A 20,626-nucleotide genomic window follows, 5' to 3' on the forward strand; every position below is an offset into this window, starting at 1 on the left:
TTGCCAATATTTTATATTTTGTAAATGGGGCAATTCCATAACCTTGGTTATGGAATTGCCCCATTGCTATCATAATAGTATACTTGGATGTTTTAATCGCATAAATATAAAACTCTATAAACCTTTCGTACTTAAATAAATTATCCTTTGTCTTTTTTTATGTTACAGCAGGAAAATGGTGAGAAACTACACAAGGAAGACTGCCAAGTACAGCTCAGAAGACATGGAAAAAGCTATCAGTCTTGTTCGTGATAGAACAATGGGTTACAAGAAGGCTGCTAATCTCTACAACCTTAAATGGTAAACTGTTAGGGATCCTGTGAAAAAACACTACAAAAAAAAGGGTTAGCAAAATAAATTATTATTTCTCATATTGTATTGGTTATTTGCATCCTTGCAGAGCTAATCCTTTTTGTTTTATCTGCACATCAATTGGGTGTGTATGTGTGCGTGTGTGTGTGTGTAAAAACATCTCAGATTCAACCTAGTACTAGTCAGTATTATCAGTAAACTTGTTTATCATGCTTTTTTTACTTAGTTGACTTTCTTAGATATACCATGAAATATTTTTACATTTGTGTTCGTTTTTCTCAGGAAAATCTTTGATTATCCTATATCTATTTTTTACTGTTTGTTTGACAGGTGCTGGGAGGACCACAACCCTTACTGGAGAGCAGGAGAAAGAACTTTCAATTTGCTTGAAACTGCTATCCAAATGGGGTTTTGGATGGATACTGATTGCTTCCATGATTGGTTTTCAAAAATGTTCATTCCATTCCTACCCCCTGAAAAACCTGTGATTCTCATCTTTCATGGACATGCCTCCCATCTCAACTTTGCTACAGTAAAAGAGGCCATCAAACACGATGTAATGATCCTCAAACTGCCATCCAACAGCACGCATTTTCTTCAACCACTTGATGTAGGAGTGTATGGACCAGTTAAGACAGCTTGGAAGAAAATTCTTGTTGGGTTTGCTCGACAAAATCTGGGCATGCCTCTTAATAAAGAACTTTTCCCAATTCTCCTCAAGTCCTTATGGCAGTCAAACTGCATTTCAGCGCACAACATAAAGGCAGGGTTCAACAGGTGTGGCGTAATGCCATGGGACCCTATACAGATACCACCCTCATTGTATGATTCTGCAGAACTCTTTGATTAACCTGCACCCCCACTAGAATCAAAGTATATGGAGCCCACATCCAACCAGACATCAAGCACAGATGAGCTGCCTGGTTCTCAAACATCGAGGGCATCTGTGTAATTTGTGCCTTCGACATCAAGTGAAGATGTGCCTTCCTCATCACAACCTGTGTCCTCCACATCAACAGACGACACATCCGTGCAACTTCAAACATCTAGAGTGACTCCTAGTCCAATGAGGCAAAGTATGAAGGAGTTCTTCATGAGTAAACTGACACCTATGCTAGCTAGGTCTGAAAAGAAAAATGATGCCAACAGACAAAAAGCCGTCAAAAGGCAGTATGAAGAGAGCCTGACGTTAGCTGAATGTCTGCAGCAACTTCAAAAGGACGAGAAAGAGAAAACAGCAAAACAAAAGAGAGCAGGTTCTCAAGGACAAGGGAAAGGAAGAAGGAATCAGAATACCGCGACCAGTAGGTAAAAAGTAATGATGGATAGCCAGGTGCTGACACCACAGAGCCAGAGTTTGACATCACAGATGTACAAAGAAGTAGCGATTACCTAGACAGTGATGGCCACTCTGAATAGGTTCCTTGCAAAGACATAGAAAACATTTTTTTTTAATTTATCTTCTACTATGAAGTAAGGTTTGTGCTGTTGCAAAATAAAATTGGCAGTTGATCATTCTCTCTTAGCATTTTTTCTCTTTTATCGGCAAGCATATGTTATGATATTAAATAAATAAATGCCCAGCTTACTGAATATGTTGATGTTTTCCACATTACGCAATCGTCAAACGGAGGGTATGGAATTACCTCATTTTCGTATGAATTCAATTATTTTTTCAAAGTCAACTTTTTCATATTTCTGTTTGATTCTATTAGTTCTTGATCGGTCCTATGGAAACTGTACTGGTTAATTTTTTTTAAAATTTATATCAAGAGTTTATATGCCTTATCTATGAACCAGAATTCAAGAAACAAAAAGTTTGAACTGAGTCAGGTGTGAAATGGAGCCTGTTGAATGTCGAGCAGTGATCCGGTTTTTGTATTTGAAAGGATGTACCCCACAGGAGACTTTTGATGAAATGAAAGAAACTTATGGTGATAATGCCCCATCATATGACCTTGTAAAATGTTGGCATTGTGAATTCAAACATGGCCGGAAGTCTGTGGAAACAGCTCCCAGACCTGGTCGCCCACCCCCCTTCTGCCATTGATGAGGCATCTGTCCATCAAGTTGAGACTGCCATTTTGGAAGATCAGCACATTACTATTCGCCAAATAGCCTAAGATATCAAGATTAGTACAGGGTCTGTGGAAACTATCATTCATGACCATTTGCATATGCATAAGGTGTCTGCCAGATGGATTCCCAGGTTGCTCACAGCATTCCAGAAGCGAGAACGCGTCGAGTGCTCGAGGATGAATGTGGAGATGTGCCAAGAAGATGAGTCAAAGTTTTTCAAAAGACTGATTACACAGGATGAAACCTGGGTCCATCACTATGATCCAGAGACCAAAGCCCAGTCAATGCAGTGGAAGCACTTGGACTCACCACCTCCAAAGAAGGTAACGGTGCAGCCCTCCGCTGGCAAGGTCATGCTCACAGTCTTCTAGGACTAGGATTGAGTAGTGATGACAGATTTCCTGGCAATTACAGGAGCCTATTATGCTTCACTTCTGAGGAAATTAAGGGAAGCTATCAAAATCAAGAGGCGGGGCAAGATCAGCAAATGTACCCTCTTCCTGCAGGTCCACAACTCGCATGTCGCCAGATCAGAAGCACGGGCGTGTGGTTATGAAATCCTTCCGCATCCTCCCTACTCTCCTGACCTTGCACCCTCTGACTTTCACCTCTTCCCAGCCATGAAGTTGTTTTTGAAAGGAAAGCGTTTCCCAAATGATGCAACCTTGATTTCTGAAGTCACGTCGTGGTTGAAGGACCAACCTGGAGTGTTCTACAAAAACGGTCTCCAGAGCTGCATCAAACAATGGGACAAATGCATAACTCTGGGTGGTTCCTATGTAAAGAAAGACTAATAACTGTGCCAAGTTTCATTGCTCTACTGCTATGGGAAGTGGGTCAGGGTCATTACTTATTGCACGCCCCTCATATTTTTATATATTTTTATTATAAGGAGGTGAAAAAAAAATATACATAAAATATAATTGAAGATTATATTGATTCTGTTATTCCATAGCTACATTGAGAACCCCATGTGCCAACTTCCATTGTGTTTAAAACTTCCCGTCTCCTTTTATTCACCATTACCTAATTTTTTTTAAAATTTAAACTAAAAAATTAAGTAAAATATAATTTTTTAAAAATGAGACAAGTTAGAAAAGCAGCTCTTGCAAGGCAAAATTTTATTAATTATGGTCAAACAAATTTTTTTATAAACCTTAAAAATAAAGGTACAAGATTTAATTTGAAATTTATCAATTTTCAAAATGCACTTTTATAAACTTATAAAAGTAAAATATAAAAATTTAATTTAAATTGAGTCTGAAAATTACCTTGGATTTATTTTATGTACATTTTGTTGCACTTTTTAAAAAATGTTGGCTGAAAATTATATATCATTAATGGCTAAATGATAGGTAAATTTATTTTTTTACAAATGCAACAAAATGTACATAACATAAAATAAATCCAAGATAATTTTCAGATTCAATTTAAATTAAATTTTCATATTTTTCTTTGTAAATAAAAGTGAATTTTAAAAATTGATAAATTTCAAATTAAATCTTGTACCTTTATAAAAAACAAATTTTGTTTAACCATTTTCATGCCTTGCAAGAAATGCTTTTTAAATTGGTATAAGGGGAAGGTAATTACAACTGGTGCTCTGTGCAGTTGGTAAGAGTAAGATGTCTGAAATGCAGTTTTTGGTGGCTTTCTGCAACAGATTGCATGTTGGACTTATGATTTGGTTGGATAAAATTTTTCAGCTGCAAGTCTGTTATGAGGGAATGAGTACCTAAAAACAAACCTGTTTTAATTGCTTTTAAACTGGAGTTGTGGTTTATTTGAAGTGAGAATCTTTGTTGCATCACTGACTGAATCAAATAATAACGCTTTACCGACACAGCAAGTGAACTAATCATGGCCTGGCCAGTGGATGTATAAAATGAATAATCAAATCGTCCTAAAGAACTTTAAAAACATTTCCAAAACAAAATCGTTAGAAAATTTTAATGCAAATTTATTAATTTTAGTTTATATGATTAGTAAACCAAAACACCAAATGAAAAAGCAGTGTCTTACCAAAATGTGACATTATATTCCAAGACATTTATTACTAAAATAAAAATAATTTTTACATTATAGGATTTGTAAAAAAAAAGTATTTTAATGCATTCATATTTTACATTAGCTAATTACATTCTCCAACAAGTTTTTAATGACATGCTTAAGTTTTCTTTTTTGAAGGGGAACCAAGGATGTGAAATCAGCTTGTATCCTAAACCAGAGGAAAGCTTTTCAATGGTGTAAACAGCAATTAGTTTTTATAGCATGTATATTAATGCAATTTTAATCTTTTGATTGATATATATTATAGTATTAGTTTTTGTGATATGACTGTGTCAATAGTTGAAGTGATAGTTGAATATATAAAAATATATTTGAATAAAAATCTTATAGATCAACAATATTTATAACTGAAAGAAAGATAATGAGAAGTTGAAGAATATTAAACAGCACTGTGACTCGCATTCATACAGGTGGATATGAAAGACTCTGCTTATGAAATTTTTTTTTGTTTCTGCATACAAAAAATTTTAGGGATATGAAAGTGACAGACTATTTTTTTAGGCACCTATTTTTTACCAGATTTGAAGAATATCAATTGAAGAAAAATTTATTGCGTTAATTTTTATTGTACCCCCTCTGAAATTTTTGTATGGAGTGGGGGAGTTATTATTTCTTAAAAATCACATATTAGTTGTAAGAAAGTAAATAATTAATTTTACCTTGAATCCCTTTTCTTCCACACATGCTCATAGATTTGATTAAGGTCATGACCATATGTGTAATGATTAAAATAACTATTAAAAAATTATGTCACATATCTCAGTCGCTTTTTATTAAATAGAATTTTATACTTGGAAATCAAATAGAATTTTATACTTGGATATCAAAAAGTAACAAATAAATAACAAGTATTAAGAGTTAAGTTAAATACTATTTGGCTTTTATTTCATTCTAGTTTGACCTTTATAAAACTTAAGTGTTTTCATAGGATTTGGGATGGATTAGACGATTTACATGTAAAACACCTTTCAGGATACAAAAATTTAAAGATACAAAAGCCAAGCCAGAGTCAATTAATTTTATATCTAGAGGTTCCACTGTATTTACTATCTGAAATGTATGCAAGAGATAGAACTCGTAAAATATCAGGCATGTGACATAAAAGCATGAGTTACTTCCCTTTAAGACAACATTTCCATATTTATTTTCTAGGTGGCATGGGGAACTAGCATATCTTTCTTGTAATAGAAATCAAATACAATTTTACCCATCATTGTTCATATCACATTCTTTGTAGACAATAATATTGTTATCTGCAATTTCACTAGGTGCTAAACTAACTCAATGGGTTCCAGGGATAAGCCTGTTCTTCAATTTTAAGTACATTATCAAGAAGCTAACTAAAGTTCCCAACTAAAAGTGCATAAAGTTAATCAGAAAAATAGAAATCCAACCAATAAAATTTTATTTGACTATTGATAGAATGAATCCTACACAATGATGTACAATGATAGGATGAATAATAAAACCTCGATCATTTAATTATAAGGGGATAAAAGCTAATTGTCTAATTGTCACAAGTAAATAAGCAAACAGAAATGGCATATAAATTGGATAAGATTTGTTTACCTTGAGGCAGACATTAACAACAAGTTCTTTTCTCTCTTTCGGAATGAAATGAGACACACACATCGCATGCTGAATAGATGAATATAACCAACTTTCAAAGTCGTCACACAACACAACACGATTTCTTTCAGAGAGACCATTAATTATCTTGAAAAAGAAAAAATACAAATTTATTAATCATGTATAAATGAACATGACTGCAAACAACTACAATTTCATTCAACTAAACCATCTCCAGAGGTTTTTAATAATAAATATTGTCTTTACAAAGTTTTTAATATCAATCTATTTTTAATTTCATTTAATTTCAAAAAACTAATTTTAAAATGTAAAAAGAGTTATAAATATGAACAATTATATGGAGCATGATAAATGAACACTCTTAACCCCAGAGAAGAAGGAGATAATCCTTGAAAGAATGATCTCATGTCAATAGAAGAGATACTATATTAACACCCCCCTCAACAAAACAAGTAATAACTTAGTGTCTTGTTGCAACAAAACAGATACTAAACTTCTCTCCTCCCTCAAAAAGAACATAATAGAATTCTGACAACAGAACAGATACTACACTACATCATCCCCTCCTTCAAAAATAGAATTTTAAAGCAGGTATTCTCTGAGAGGATATCATAACAGAACATATTACACTGTCTCTCTCGCCTTTAAAAAATATATATATTAAAATGAATATAATAGTTTTTGTACATACAATGCAGTAAACAGTTTCCCTTATTCTATTTTAGATTATACTACACTTATGGCGGTTACCATAATGTAACTCTTATTGGGTAGGTCACCATTTCGGCGGGTCCCCCCTTTGGACAGTCATCGAAATTAATAAGAAGACGGAAGTGTTGGAACGGTCTAGAAACCGACCTGGGAATAATAATCAAGAAAAAAGGCATTTCAAAACGAAACGGTTTTATATACATTTCAGCGTAAAAGTGGTATCGGGTCATAGAAAGTTTGGGATTCTCATTTGTGCCCTGACGCTTGAACAATTCTTCTCTCCATCTTTTTGCTTCCAAAACTTTTTGTATCTCCTTTTTTCCCACCAGAACTGTTCTCCGTCCTGATTGGTTACAACCTCTGGTCACATAGAGAGAAAAGAAGGAAGGGAAAGGGAAAAGTAGAGAGAAAGAGAAATGTAATCGAGAAGTAGTAATCTTGGTTTCACTACACACTAACTCTCCCTGTACTATTTCATACTAAGTACAATAGTTTAAAATAGTAATTTTACTGCAGATATATAACCTCAATTATCAAGTAACAATGTCAGTTTCAAGAAAATAACGAAGAGAACATCTTCACACCTAATACTTAGTTGTCTAAAAGTCTAAAAGGAAAACTCTAAATTCAAAACTTTTTTTAAAATGTATTTCTCTTATTTATTTGTAACAAATTTAATAAACCTATTTTAGAATGGAATATTGTCTTTACAAAGTTCTGCAAAATTAATTAAATTTGTCGGGAAAAATACTGAAAATCATCATTCATAAATAAAAATAAAAATTATAAAAAAATAAATGTAAAAATGGGGGGCATTTTTAATTATATGTGAAAAGAATTAAACATTTTGAAATGCTTGCTGTGGGGAGTTGAATTAGCAAATTTAAAGGTTTTTAATGTCTGTATGAAAAATTCAAACTTTTGCATCAGACCTTTGATTTTGAGTTTCCATGTTTATGAATTGACTGCGGAAGAAATTTCAAATGATTTAAAAAGTGAATAGGGAAAAAGAAAGAATGCAATAAAATCAAAGAGCAATAACAAAAAAACGATCTTGGTTATTATTGAAACTCTTCTGTATACAATGGTTACATTTAATTCTTTTGACAGACACGTATTCCCATCTCAGACTATAGCGAAAGCTAGTAAAAATTTTACATCAATATATATATATATATGTGTGTGTGTGTGTGTGTGTGTGTGTGTGTGTGTGTGTGTGTGTGTGTGTGTGTGTCTCATCTTATTTTGTTAACTATTTTAATTTCTACTACATAACTTCTAATCTAAAAATTGCAAACATAGCATCACATATTTCATTAAAGTTGAACTATCATCTATATCTTGTTTTTCTTTTTAGAGTCAAACAAAATATCACATATTTCTTACATTGACAGTAATAATTACAAGCAAAATCTTTATAATTAGAATAAAAACATGAAAATTCTTTGATAGGGAGAAACTCTCCTTCCCTGCCACCTTCATGTTAACAATGAGTTTCATTCTGTATATAATATTTTGATTGCAGAAATTCTGTATATAATATTTGGATTGCAGAAATTCTGTATATAATATTTGGATTGCAGAAATTCTGTATATAATATTTGGATTGCAGAAATTCCCTTCTGGACCAAATTACCATAGGTTTGCAACAACAGATGCCACATGAAAACATATCTATCCACCGTCTTATGTAACTTTAGAACGTTGTTTTAGACACATTTAGTCGTTATAATAAAATCCTACATTGCATCCTAGGAGAAACATCATAATCGCCAACCTCTTTAGAGGAAGTAGTTCATATTTTTACCTGTATATTTATAGTCCTCATACCGGTAGTCCTGAGACAAAAACACATCTGTTCTTATAACTATTGCAACAAAGACAAATATTTGCTGTTTATAAACATTTCACGAAATTTTTACAGAGAAAAAAAAAAACAAAAAAAAACATGTACACATATTCACATTTACAGTAAACTTACACTTCCATTTTTATGTTCGCTCCACCGTGTGTTCGTAAATACAATGCACACCTTCCGTGTTTACATGCTTTCATTAACGATTGTCACCAATTAAAAATAAATGTTTCGGCTATCACAGCTACTGGATTCTCTTGCTGTATATACTCTCTCTCTCTCTCTCTCTCTCTCTCTCTCTCTCTCTCTCTATATATATATATATATATATATATATATATATATATATATATGTGAAATATCCACATTTTAAAACTGTTAAATTATTTTTATAGTTAACTAGATTTTATGTTTACTTTTTTGCAACACCCTTATAATAAAAGGTTATAAAAATATGTAAACTTTTTACATCCATTGACTTTTTGTTTTTTATTGTATATCTTTGCAGATAACTAATTTATTATGTTTACTCTTTTGCATCACCCTTATAATACAAAGATATAAAAATACACCCAATTACCTACCCGACAGTTTGAACATGAATTTCATTAATTAGGGAACCGAATTCCGTAGAGTATTTGATTTTCATTTCTTTTACGGACTGATTCTCGAAATTGTGCACACATTAACTTTTTTTTATGGTAAAGGGATAAATTTGTACATTAGGGCCAACTCCACAATTTTCTTTAGAATGACGCCTTTTATATATTTTCCACAATGCTGATTACGAAAATCTCAACTAAATTTTGCAGAAGCAAGAATTTATAGAGATATAAAAGACATGTATCATGCACTATAATTTACTGGCTGCCAGGTTTGTATGCACACGCGATAAACAAATCTACTTCTTTCCTACCGACATTGCCCCCCCCCCTGCCTATGCTAACAACAATTATCACAGTTAAATTTAGGGGGAATAACTCCCCTCCCTCCACAGAAAAGAGGGTTGTTTACCCTGAATATCATTCTTTACAAATTCTTTTCCAATTCTATTCTATTTCAAACTCTTTTCCGATGGGGAAGCTGTTCTTAACATGGTGAGTTTGGGATGTAATAGACATTCTTAACATGACAATATTCAAAGTGAAGTGAAAAAAGTCATAACTGTTTTGTTTTAAACATTAAAAAAAAGACAACATAAAACTGGAATTTACTTTAATACTATTGGTGGAAGAGTTGAAAAAAAGAGGAAGACTTGAACAACAAACGAAAACAGCTAGGACTGCTACGACTGATTTTGATCACTCTAAACATTCCATATACAGTGAGAATTCCTAATCTCTAAATCTTCTGTTTATACTTTCCATCATTATTCGAATGACCATTTTTTTGTACTTTTATTTATTCATACTGACTTACGCATTACCTTAATTTTGCTTCTTTTTTTTTTTACATTCACAAAGTACTTGCATGTTTTCAACCCAAAACCATCACTGTGAGGCCAGTAAAAGCCAGATTATTTCATTCCAGCTACAGTCGCCAGTGTCTGCATTTGTTCAGGGATGGTAGTGGCTACCAACAACAACCGAAGTTTACTTTTTTGCTGGGGAAGAGGGGGGGGGCTACCACCCGGCAATGCTAGTTAACAGGTTCTGCTAGTTTCTAAATAATATCATTATTTGCATACCAGTATTCTCCTGTTTTTGAAGTGTTAAAACTTTTATGCATTCACTCTGGGTGGCATTTATGCTAGACACATATTTGGTAAATTTTAATAGAATTTTGCATATTTTGGATCTGATTTGTGTAAATTCAGTATCTACAGTAGAAAATGTTAGGTCTTTAAGCATCTATGGTGTATTTCATCTTCTAAAACCATAATATTTCTATAGAGAATGATGCTAAAATACTTTTCTGTTATGGACACTTTCACCAGTTTTTCAACAAATGACATGTATTTTTACAGGCATTTCTTTATTTATAGCATAAGATTAGAATTGTATTTACAGTTTCACTTTCAATTGACTACTGTACACTCTTTAACCCTTATCCATGAGTGGCCTCTGGGCCTTGATAAGTGGTGATGCCTATTTAAAAAAAATCATTATTTTGATTCAATTGCAATTTATCATTTCATAATTGCTGGATTTGGAATCGATTGTTAAAATTCAAACAATTTTTGGACATCATAAAATTATAACAGAAAATTGAAAAAATACCCATTTAGATGTGATGAAGCTGTCAATTTGCTATGTAAGTTTAACATAACATTTGTTAAAAAATAAAAAAACTCTATAAAAAAATTTGCACACAAAAAATGTCAACAAATTCAATTTTATTTCAAAAAATTTCAAATAATATTTTGTCAAACTAATGATGAAACCGGCTTTCTCTTTAGTTGCCTTGCTATCTTCTATCGATTATGAGAAAAATATTGTTTAAAAGATCTACTCGTGTAATATAGATACACACTTAAGTGTATTACTTATGTGAAAATGCACACATTACACAATTTTTTATGATAATCCAAAAATTTAAAGACAAAACAACTCTACATTTAGAAATTTAAAAAGAATGTCTATCAGAATTAAGATTTTTAAAGAGTATCAGTAATTGTAAATTGCATTGAAATCAGGAAAAATATTGCTATCATCCCATCACTTATTATAAACATGCATAAAAAGAAGACAGAAAATGAATAGCAAACACTGAGTGGGGATCACTTTGTTATGTGCTTGTCTTATAGATAAGCACATAACAAAGTGATTTTTATCCTGTGTCCATACTCGATGTTGCCCAAGGCTTTTTTAGTTTCATTCTTGAAGTAAAACAAAATGTATGAATAGATAAACTTACTTTACTTAAAAGGCTGACAAAAACTCCAGGTCTGTTAACAAGTATAGGGTCTGTTGGAAGACGATTCATTATGACATCATTAAGTAATGATACAGCTGTAATTATACGATGAATTAGGAAATCTCGATTCACCTAAAAGTAAAAACATTGATTAAATAACATGTCCTGTGTGATCTTTCAGCAAATGAAGGATAAATGGATTCTGTTATTTAATGATATCTAAGGAATATAGAACTGACTCTTGGTCATTGTGTTTCTTTTTACATGATTTACAAAAAAAAAAAAAAATAACAATTTTTATGGAAAGCATATGTGTGGTTAGTTGATTAGGAAGAAAGTTAGAATGAAGAAAATAACTTGGTAGAGGTGGTTGTGTCTGGTCACAACTGATTAAAATTGAATATTGAATAAAAAAACAAAGGGGGTCACCATTTTCTATAAATAAAACCAACATCTCCACTACTTAATAGGTATCAATTTTATTCAAGGAAAATCTGGAACATGAAAATTGTTTCAGTATTTGTCAATAAATGAATGCTGGGAGTTCCATTCTAGCTGACCACCCATAGTGAAATGGTGAACATAGAAGAAGACAGAAAATGAATAGCAAACACTGAGTGGGGATCACTTTGTTATGTGCTTGTCTTATAGATAAGCACATAACAAAGTGATTTTTATCCTGTGTCCATACCCGATGTTGCCCAAGGCTTTTTTAGTTTCATTCTTGAAGTAAAACAAAATGTATGAAAAGATAAACTTACTTTACTTAAAAGGCTGACAAAAACTCCAGGTCTGTTAACAAGTATAGGGTCTGTTGGAAGACGATTCATTATGACATCATTAATCAAATGGTGATCAAAACAAAATCTGATCTGAATTGTCTAAAAAGCACCAAGATATGTCTTTCAGTTAATAGTTCAGGCTCGAGTGTATGTGTGTGAAGCCAAACCACAACTCAATCTTACACATTATTATGTAAGCATACAATTAAACAAAATCGGTCCCTCATCTAAACTGCTACACTTTCAGAAGCTAACAATGAGCGTCAACATGACTGTTTCTAGATTTATGTGACCTTCACCACGTGCTTGAAAATAAAATTCTACTATTTGAATGAGTCACCTTATCTGTTCAGCCAATCTTTTTGGTAGTCATCCTTGTGATATTTCTCGAAGAAAATATTGATATTTCTATCCATAGTTGGAGTCTAGTAATGAAGAAATATGTTCAAACTATGTTCATCATCTCATATTGAGATATTATTTGCGACTGGGTTCAATATTAACAGCTATTTCTCACAAAAAAAACTCAGAAAGCAACAGCTTAAACTTACCAAAGACAGCAATGAATGCCTTGATAGTTAATTCAAACAAATATGTGATGTCACTGTTACTAAATATTGAATATTTTGTGTCTAGGTATATATTTTCAAGTATATTTATAATTTTGTTATCAACTTCAATATCTATTAGCATTTTCAATATGGCTTTTTGCCACACTTCATCAAAAGCCAAGTCTATGAAGTTGAAGTGGAGTGCAATTTTTCTTTCTTTGGCTTTTTGCATTATTACAATAAGAAAAATGGCATTAATCGTTACAATTTTTCTTTCGTTGTTTTTTTGCATTAATACACTATAAAAAATGGCATTAATCGTTTCAGTTTTTCTTTCTTTGGTTTTTTGCATTATTACACTATAAAAAATTGCATTAATCATTTCAATTTTTCTTTCGTTGTTTTTTTGCATAATTACAATAGTGTAATAATGGCATTAATCGTTTCAATTTTTCTTTTGTTGTTTTTTTGCATTATTACACTATAAAAAATGGCATTAATCGTTTCAATTTTTCTTTGTTTTTTTGCATTATTACACTATAAAACATGGCATTAATCGTTTCAATTTTTCTTTCGTTGTTTTTTTGCATTATTACTCTATAAAGAATGGCATTAATCGTTTCAATTTTTTTTTCGTTGTTTTTTTACTCTATAAAGAATGGCATTATTCGTTTCAATTTTTCTTTTGTTGGTTTTTTGCATTATTACACTATAAAAATTGGTATTAATCATTTCAATTTTTCTTTCTTTGTTTTTTTGCATTATTACACTATAAAAAATGGCATTAATCGTTTTAATTTTTCTTTTGTTGTTTTTTTGCATTATTACTCTATAAAGAATGGCATTAATCGTTTCAATTTTTCTTTCTTTGGTTTTTTGCATTATTACACTATAAAAAATGGCATTAATCGTTTCAATTTTTCTTTCTTTGGTTTTTTGCATTATTACACTATAAAAAATGGCATTAATCGTTTCAATTTTTCTTTTGTTGCTTTTTGCATTATTACTCTATAAAGAATGAAATTAATCGTTTCAATTTTTCTTTTGTTGGTTTATTGCATTATTACACTATAAAAAATGGCATTAATCGTTTCAATATTTCTTTTGCTGGTTTTTTGCATTATTACGCTATAAAGAATGGCGTTAATTGTTTCAATTTTTCTTTTGTTGGGTTTTTTGCATTATTACACTATAAAAAATGGCATTAATCGTTTCAATTTTTCTTTCGTTGTTTTTTTGCATTATTACTCTATAAAGAATGGCATTAATCGTTTCAATTTTTCTTTTGTTGGTTTTTTGCATTATTACACGATAAAAAATAGCATTAATCGTTTCAATTTTTCTTTTGTTGGATTTTTGCATTATTACACTATAAAAAATGGCATTAATCGTTTCAATTTTTCTTTCTTTGTTTTTTTGCATTATTACACTATAAAAAATGGCATTAATCGTTTCAATTTTTCTTTCTTTGTTTTTTTGCATTATTACACTATAAAAAATGGCATTAATCGTTCCAATATTTCTTTCGTTGTTTTTTTGCATTATTACTCTATAAAGAATGGCATTAATCGTTTCAATTTTTCTTTTGTTGGTTTTTTGCATTATTACACTATAAAAAATGGCATTGATTGTTTCAATTTTTCTTTCGTTGTTTTTTTGCATTATTACTCTATAAAAAATGGCATTAATCGTTTCAATTTTTCTTTCGTTGTTTTTTTGCATTATTACACTATAAAAAATGGCATTAATCGTTTCAATTTTTCTTTCGTTGTTTTTTTGCATTATTACTCTATAAAGAATGGCATTAATCGTTTCAATTTTTCTTTCGTTGTTTTTTTGCATTATTACTCTATAAAGAATGGCATTAATCGTTTCAATTTTTCTTTTGTTGGTTTTTTGCATTATTACACTATAAAAAATGGCATTGATTGTTTCAATTTTTCTTTCGTTGTTTTTTTGCATTATTACTCTATAAAAAATGGCATTAATCGTTTCAATTTTTCTTTCGTTGTTTTTTTGCATTATTACACTATAAAAAATGGCATTAATCGTTTCAATTTTTCTTTCTTTGTTTTTTTGCATTATTACTCTATAAAGAATGACATTCATCGTTTCCATTTTTCTTTCGTTGTTTTTTTGCATTATTACTCTATAAAGAATGGCATTAATCGTTTCAATTTTTCTTTTGTTGGTTTTTTGCATTATTACACTATAAAAAATGGCATTAATCGTTTCAATTTTCTTTTGTTGGTTTTTTGCATTATTACACTATAAAAAATGGCATTAATCGTTTCAATTTTTCTTTCTTTGGTTTTTTGCATTATTACACTATAAAAAATGGCATTAATCGTTTCAATTTTTCTTTTGTTGGTTTTTTGCATTATTACACTATAAAAAATGGCATTAATCGTTTCAATTTTTCTTTCTTTGTTTTTTTGCATTATTACACTATAAAAAATGGCATTAATCGTTCCAATTTTTCTTTGTTTGTTTTTTTGCATTATTACACTATAAAAAATGGCATTAATCGTTCCAATATTTCTTTTGTTGTTTTTTTGCATTATTACTCTATAAAGAATGAAATTAATCGTTTCAATTTTTCTTTTGTTGGTTTATTGCATTATTACACTATAAAAAATGGCATTAATCGTTTCAATATTTCTTTTGCTGGTTTTTTGCATTATTACGCTATAAAGAATGGCGTTAATTGTTTCAATTTTTCTTTTGTTGGGTTTTTGCATTATTACACTATAAAAAATGGCATTAATCGTTTCAATTTTTCTTTCGTTGTTTTTTTGCATTATTACTCTATAAAGAATGGCATTAATCGTTTCAATTTTTCTTTTGTTGTTTTTTTGCATTATTACACTATAAAAAATGGCATTAATTGTTTCAATTTTTCTTTTGTTGGTTTTTTGCATTATTAAACTATAAAAAATGGCATTAATCGTTTCAATTTTTCTTTTGTTGGTTTTATGCATTATTACACTATAAAAAATGGCATTAATCGTTCCAATATTTCTTTCGTTGTTTTTTTGCATTATTACTCTATAAAGAATGGCATTAATCGTTTCAATTTTTCTTTTGTTGGTTTTTTGCATTATTACACTATAAAGAATGGCATTAATCGTTTCAATTTTTCTTTTGTTGGTTTTTTGCATTATTACACGATAAAAAATAGCATTAATCGTTTCAATTTTTCTTTTGTTGGATTTTTGCATTATTACACTATAAAAAATGGCATTAATCGTTTCAATTTTTCTTTCTTTGTTTTTTTGCATTATTACACTATAAAAAATGGCATTAATCGTTTCAATTTTTCTTTCTTTGTTTTTTTGCATTATTACACTATAAAAAATGGCATTAATCGTTCCAATATTTCTTTCGTTGTTTTTTTGCATTATTACACTATAAAGAATGGCATTAATCGTTTCAATTTTTCTTTTGTTGGTTTTTTGCATTATTACACTATAAAAAATGGCATTGATTGTTTCAATTTTTCTTTCGTTGTTTTTTTGCATTATTACTCTATAAAAAATGGCATTAATCGTTTCAATTTTTCTTTCGTTGTTTTTTGCATTATTACACTATAAAAAATGGCATTAATCGTTTCAATTTTTCTTTCGTTGTTTTTTTGCATTATTACTCTATAAAGAATGGCATTAATCGTTTCAATTTTTCTTTTGTTGGTTTTTTGCATTATTACACTATAAAAAATGGCATTGATTGTTTCAATTTTTCTTTCGTTGTTTTTTTGCATTATTACTCTATAAAAAATGGCATTAATCGTTTCAATTTTTCTTTCGTTGTTTTTTTGCATTATTACACTATAAAGAATGGCATTAATCGTTTCAATTTTTCTTTCGTTGTTTTTTTGCATTATTACTCTATAAAGAATGGCATTAATCGTTTCAATTTTTCTTTTGTTGGTTTTTTGCATTATTACACTATAAAAAATGGCATTGATTGTTTCAATTTTTCTTTCGTTGTTTTTTTTGCATTATTACTCTATAAAAAATGGCATTAATCGTTTCAATTTTTCTTTCGTTGTTTTTTTGCATTATTACACTATAAAAAATGGCATTAATCGTTTCAATTTTTCTTTCTTTGTTTTTTTGCATTATTACTCTATAAAGAATGGCATTCATCGTTTCCATTTTTCTTTCGTTGTTTTTTTGCATTATTACTCTATAAAGAATGGCATTAATCGTTTCAATTTTTCTTTTGTTGGTTTTTTTCAAATTATTACACTATAAAAAATGGCATTAATCGTTTCAATTTTCTTTTGTTGTTTTTTTGCATTATTACACTATAAAAAATGGCATTAATCGTTTCAATTTTTCTTTCTTTGGTTTTTTGCATTATTACACTATAAAAAATGGCATTAATCGTTTCAATTTTTCTTTTGTTGGTTTTTTGCATTATTACACTATAAAAAATGGCATTAATCGTTTCAATTTTTCTTTCTTTGTTTTTTTGCATTATTACACTATAAAAAATGGCATTAATCGTTCCAATTTTTCTTTGTTTGTTTTTTTGCATTATTACACTATAAAAAATGGCATTAATCGTTCCAATATTTCTTTTGTTGTTTTTTTGCATTATTACTCTATAAAGAATGAAATTAATCGTTTCAATTTTTCTTTTGTTGGTTTATTGCATTATTACACTATAAAAAATGGCATTAATCGTTTCAATATTTCTTTTGCTGGTTTTTTGCATTATTACGCTATAAAGAATGGCGTTAATTGTTTCAATTTTTCTTTTGTTGGGTTTTTTGCATTATTACACTATAAAAAATGGCATTAATCGTTTCAATTTTTCTTTCGTTGTTTTTTTGCATTATTACTCTATAAAGAATGGCATTAATCGTTTCAATTTTTCTTTTGTTGTTTTTTTGCATTATTACACTATAAAAAATGGCATTAATTGTTTCAATTTTTCTTTTGTTGGTTTTTTGCATTATTAAACTATAAAAAATGGCATTAATCGTTTCAATTTTTCTTTTGTTGGTTTTATGCATTATTACACTATAAAAAATGGCATTAATCGTTCCAATATTTCTTTCGTTGTTTTTTTGCATTATTACTCTATAAAGAATGGCATTAATCGTTTCAATTTTTCTTTTGTTGGTTTTTTGCATTATTAAACTATAAAGAATGGCATTAATCGTTTCAATTTTTCTTTTGTTGGTTTTTTGCATTATTACACGATAAAAAATAGCATTAATCGTTTCAATTTTTCTTTTGTTGGATTTTTGCATTATTACACTATAAAAAATGGCATTAATCGTTTCAATTTTTCTTTCTTTGTTTTTTTGCATTATTACACTATAAAAAATGGCATTAATCGTTTCAATTTTTCTTTCTTTGTTTTTTTGCATTATTACACTATAAAAAATGGCATTAATCGTTCCAATATTTCTTTCGTTGTTTTTTTGCATTATTACACTATAAAGAATGGCATTAATCGTTTCAATTTTTCTTTTGTTGGTTTTTTGCATTATTACACTATAAAAAATGGCATTGATTGTTTCAATTTTTCTTTCGTTGTTTTTTTGCATTATTACTCTATAAAAAATGGCATTAATCGTTTCAATTTTTCTTTCGTTGTTTTTTTGCATTATTACACTATAAAAAATGGCATTAATCGTTTCAATTTTTCTTTCGTTGTTTTTTTGCATTATTACTCTATAAAGAATGGCATTAATCGTTTCAATTTTTCTTTTGTTGGTTTTTTGCATTATTACACTATAAAAAATGGCATTGATTGTTTCAATTTTTCTTTCGTTGTTTTTTTGCATTATTACTCTATAAAAAATGGCATTAATCGTTTCAATTTTTCTTTCGTTGTTTTTTTGCATTATTACACTATAAAAAATGGCATTAATCGTTTCAATTTTTCTTTCGTTGTTTTTTTGCATTATTACTCTATAAAGAATGGCGTTAATTGTTTCAATTTTTCTTTTGTTGGGTTTTTGCATTATTACACTATAAAAAATGGCATTAATCGTTTCAATTTTTCTTTCGTTGTTTTTTTGCATTATTACTCTATAAAGAATGGCATTAATCGTTTCAATTTTTCTTTTGTTGTTTTTTTGCATTATTACACTATAAAAAATGGCATTAATTGTTTCAATTTTTCTTTTGTTGGTTTTTTGCATTATTAAACTATAAAAAATGGCATTAATCGTTTCAATTTTTCTTTTGTTGGTTTTATGCATTATTACACTATAAAAAATGGCATTAATCGTTCCAATATTTCTTTCGTTGTTTTTTTGCATTATTACTCTATAAAGAATGGCATTAATCGTTTCAATTTTTCTTTTGTTGGTTTTTTGCATTATTACACTATAAAGAATGGCATTAATCGTTTCAATTTTTCTTTTGTTGGTTTTTTGCATTATTACACGATAAAAAATAGCATTAATCGTTTCAATTTTTCTTTCGTTGGATTTTTGCATTATTACACTATAAAAAATGGCATTAATCGTTTCAATTTTTCTTTCTTTGTTTTTTTGCATTATTACACTATAAAAAATGGCATTAATCGTTTCAATTTTTCTTTCTTTGTTTTTTTGCATTATTACACTATAAAAAATGGCATTAATCGTTCCAATATTTCTTTCGTTGTTTTTTTGCATTATTACACTATAAAGAATGGCATTAATCGTTTCAATTTTTCTTTTGTTGGTTTTTTGCATTATTACACTATAAAAAATGGCATTGATTGTTTCAATTTTTCTTTCGTTGTTTTTTTGCATTATTACTCTATAAAAAATGGCATTAATCGTTTCAATTTTTCTTTCGTTGTTTTTTTGCATTATTACACTATAAAAAATGGCATTAATCGTTTCAATTTTTCTTTCGTTGTTTTTTTGCATTATTACTCTATAAAGAATGGCATTAATCGTTTCAATTTTTCTTTTGTTGGTTTTTTGCATTATTACACTATAAAAAATGGCATTGATTGTTTCAATTTTTCTTTCGTTGTTTTTTTGCATTATTACTCTATAAAAAATGGCATTAATCGTTTCAATTTTTCTTTCGTTGTTTTTTTGCATTATTACACTATAAAGAATGGCATTAATCGTTTCAATTTTTCTTTCGTTGTTTTTTTGCATTATTACTCTATAAAGAATGGCATTAATCGTTTCAATTTTTCTTTTGTTGGTTTTTTGCATTATTACACTATAAAAAATGGCATTGATTGTTTTAATTTTTCTTTCGTTGTTTTTTTTGCATTATTACTCTATAAAAAATGGCATTAATCGTTTCAATTTTTCTTTCGTTGTTTTTTTGCATTATTACACTATAAAAAATGGCATTAATCGTTTCAATTTTTCTTTCTTTGTTTTTTTGCATTATTACTCTATAAAGAATGGCATTCATCGTTTCCATTTTTCTTTCCTTGTTTTTTTGCATTATTACTCTATAAAGAATGGCATTAATCGTTTCAATTTTTCTTTTGTTGGTTTTTTCAAATTATTACACTATAAAAAATGGCATTAATCGTTTCAATTTTCTTTTGTTGGTTTTTTGCATTATTACACTATAAAAAATGGCATTAATCGTTTCAATTTTTCTTTCTTTGGTTTTTTGCATTATTACACTATAAAAAATGGCATTAATCGTTTCAATTTTTCTTTTGTTGGTTTTTTGCATTATTACACTATAAAAAATGGCATTAATCGTTTCAATTTTTCTTTCTTTGTTTTTTTGCATTATTACACTATAAAAAATGGCATTAATCGTTCCAATTTTTCTTTGTTTGTTTTTTTGCATTATTACACTATAAAAAATGGCATTAATCGTTCCAAT

At 29.2% G+C, this 20,626-nt stretch overlaps 2 protein-coding genes across 7 annotated transcripts in view; one reads left to right on the forward strand and one right to left on the reverse strand.

Moving 5' to 3' along the window:
- LOC145246012 (catenin alpha-like) overlaps positions 1 to 20,626 on the reverse strand; it is a 719,405-nt gene that overhangs the window by 191,916 nt on the left and 506,863 nt on the right. For 3 of the 6 annotated variants that reach the window (XM_080107821.1, XM_080107824.1, XM_080107825.1), the window contains 2 exons: positions 11,474 to 11,605; positions 6,031 to 6,177 (listed from right to left, as the gene is read on the reverse strand). In XM_080107821.1, coding sequence (XP_079963947.1) covers positions 6,031 to 6,177; positions 11,474 to 11,605 — 279 coding nt within the window. The remainder of the gene's footprint in view (positions 1 to 6,030; positions 6,178 to 11,473; positions 11,606 to 20,626) is intronic. The other 3 variants (XM_080107823.1, XM_080107826.1, XM_080107822.1) reach the window with 2 other exon arrangements.
- Positions 669 to 1,657, forward strand: LOC145246014 (uncharacterized). Its single transcript, XM_080107827.1, has one exon. The coding sequence runs from the start codon at positions 716 to 718 to the stop codon at positions 1,160 to 1,162; it is 447 nt and encodes a 148-aa protein (XP_079963953.1). The 5' UTR covers positions 669 to 715; the 3' UTR covers positions 1,163 to 1,657.

Source organism: Euprymna scolopes, chromosome 23 (genome assembly GCF_053919585.1).
Source record: "Euprymna scolopes isolate OS-2025 chromosome 23, ASM5391958v1, whole genome shotgun sequence".
Taxonomy (NCBI): domain Eukaryota; kingdom Metazoa; phylum Mollusca; class Cephalopoda; order Sepiida; family Sepiolidae; genus Euprymna; species Euprymna scolopes.

Excerpts from the sequence above, each read along its gene's own strand:
- LOC145246014 (XM_080107827.1), top strand. The coding sequence starts at position 716 with ATGGGGTTTTGGATGGATACTGATTGCTTCCATGATTGGTTTTCAAAA.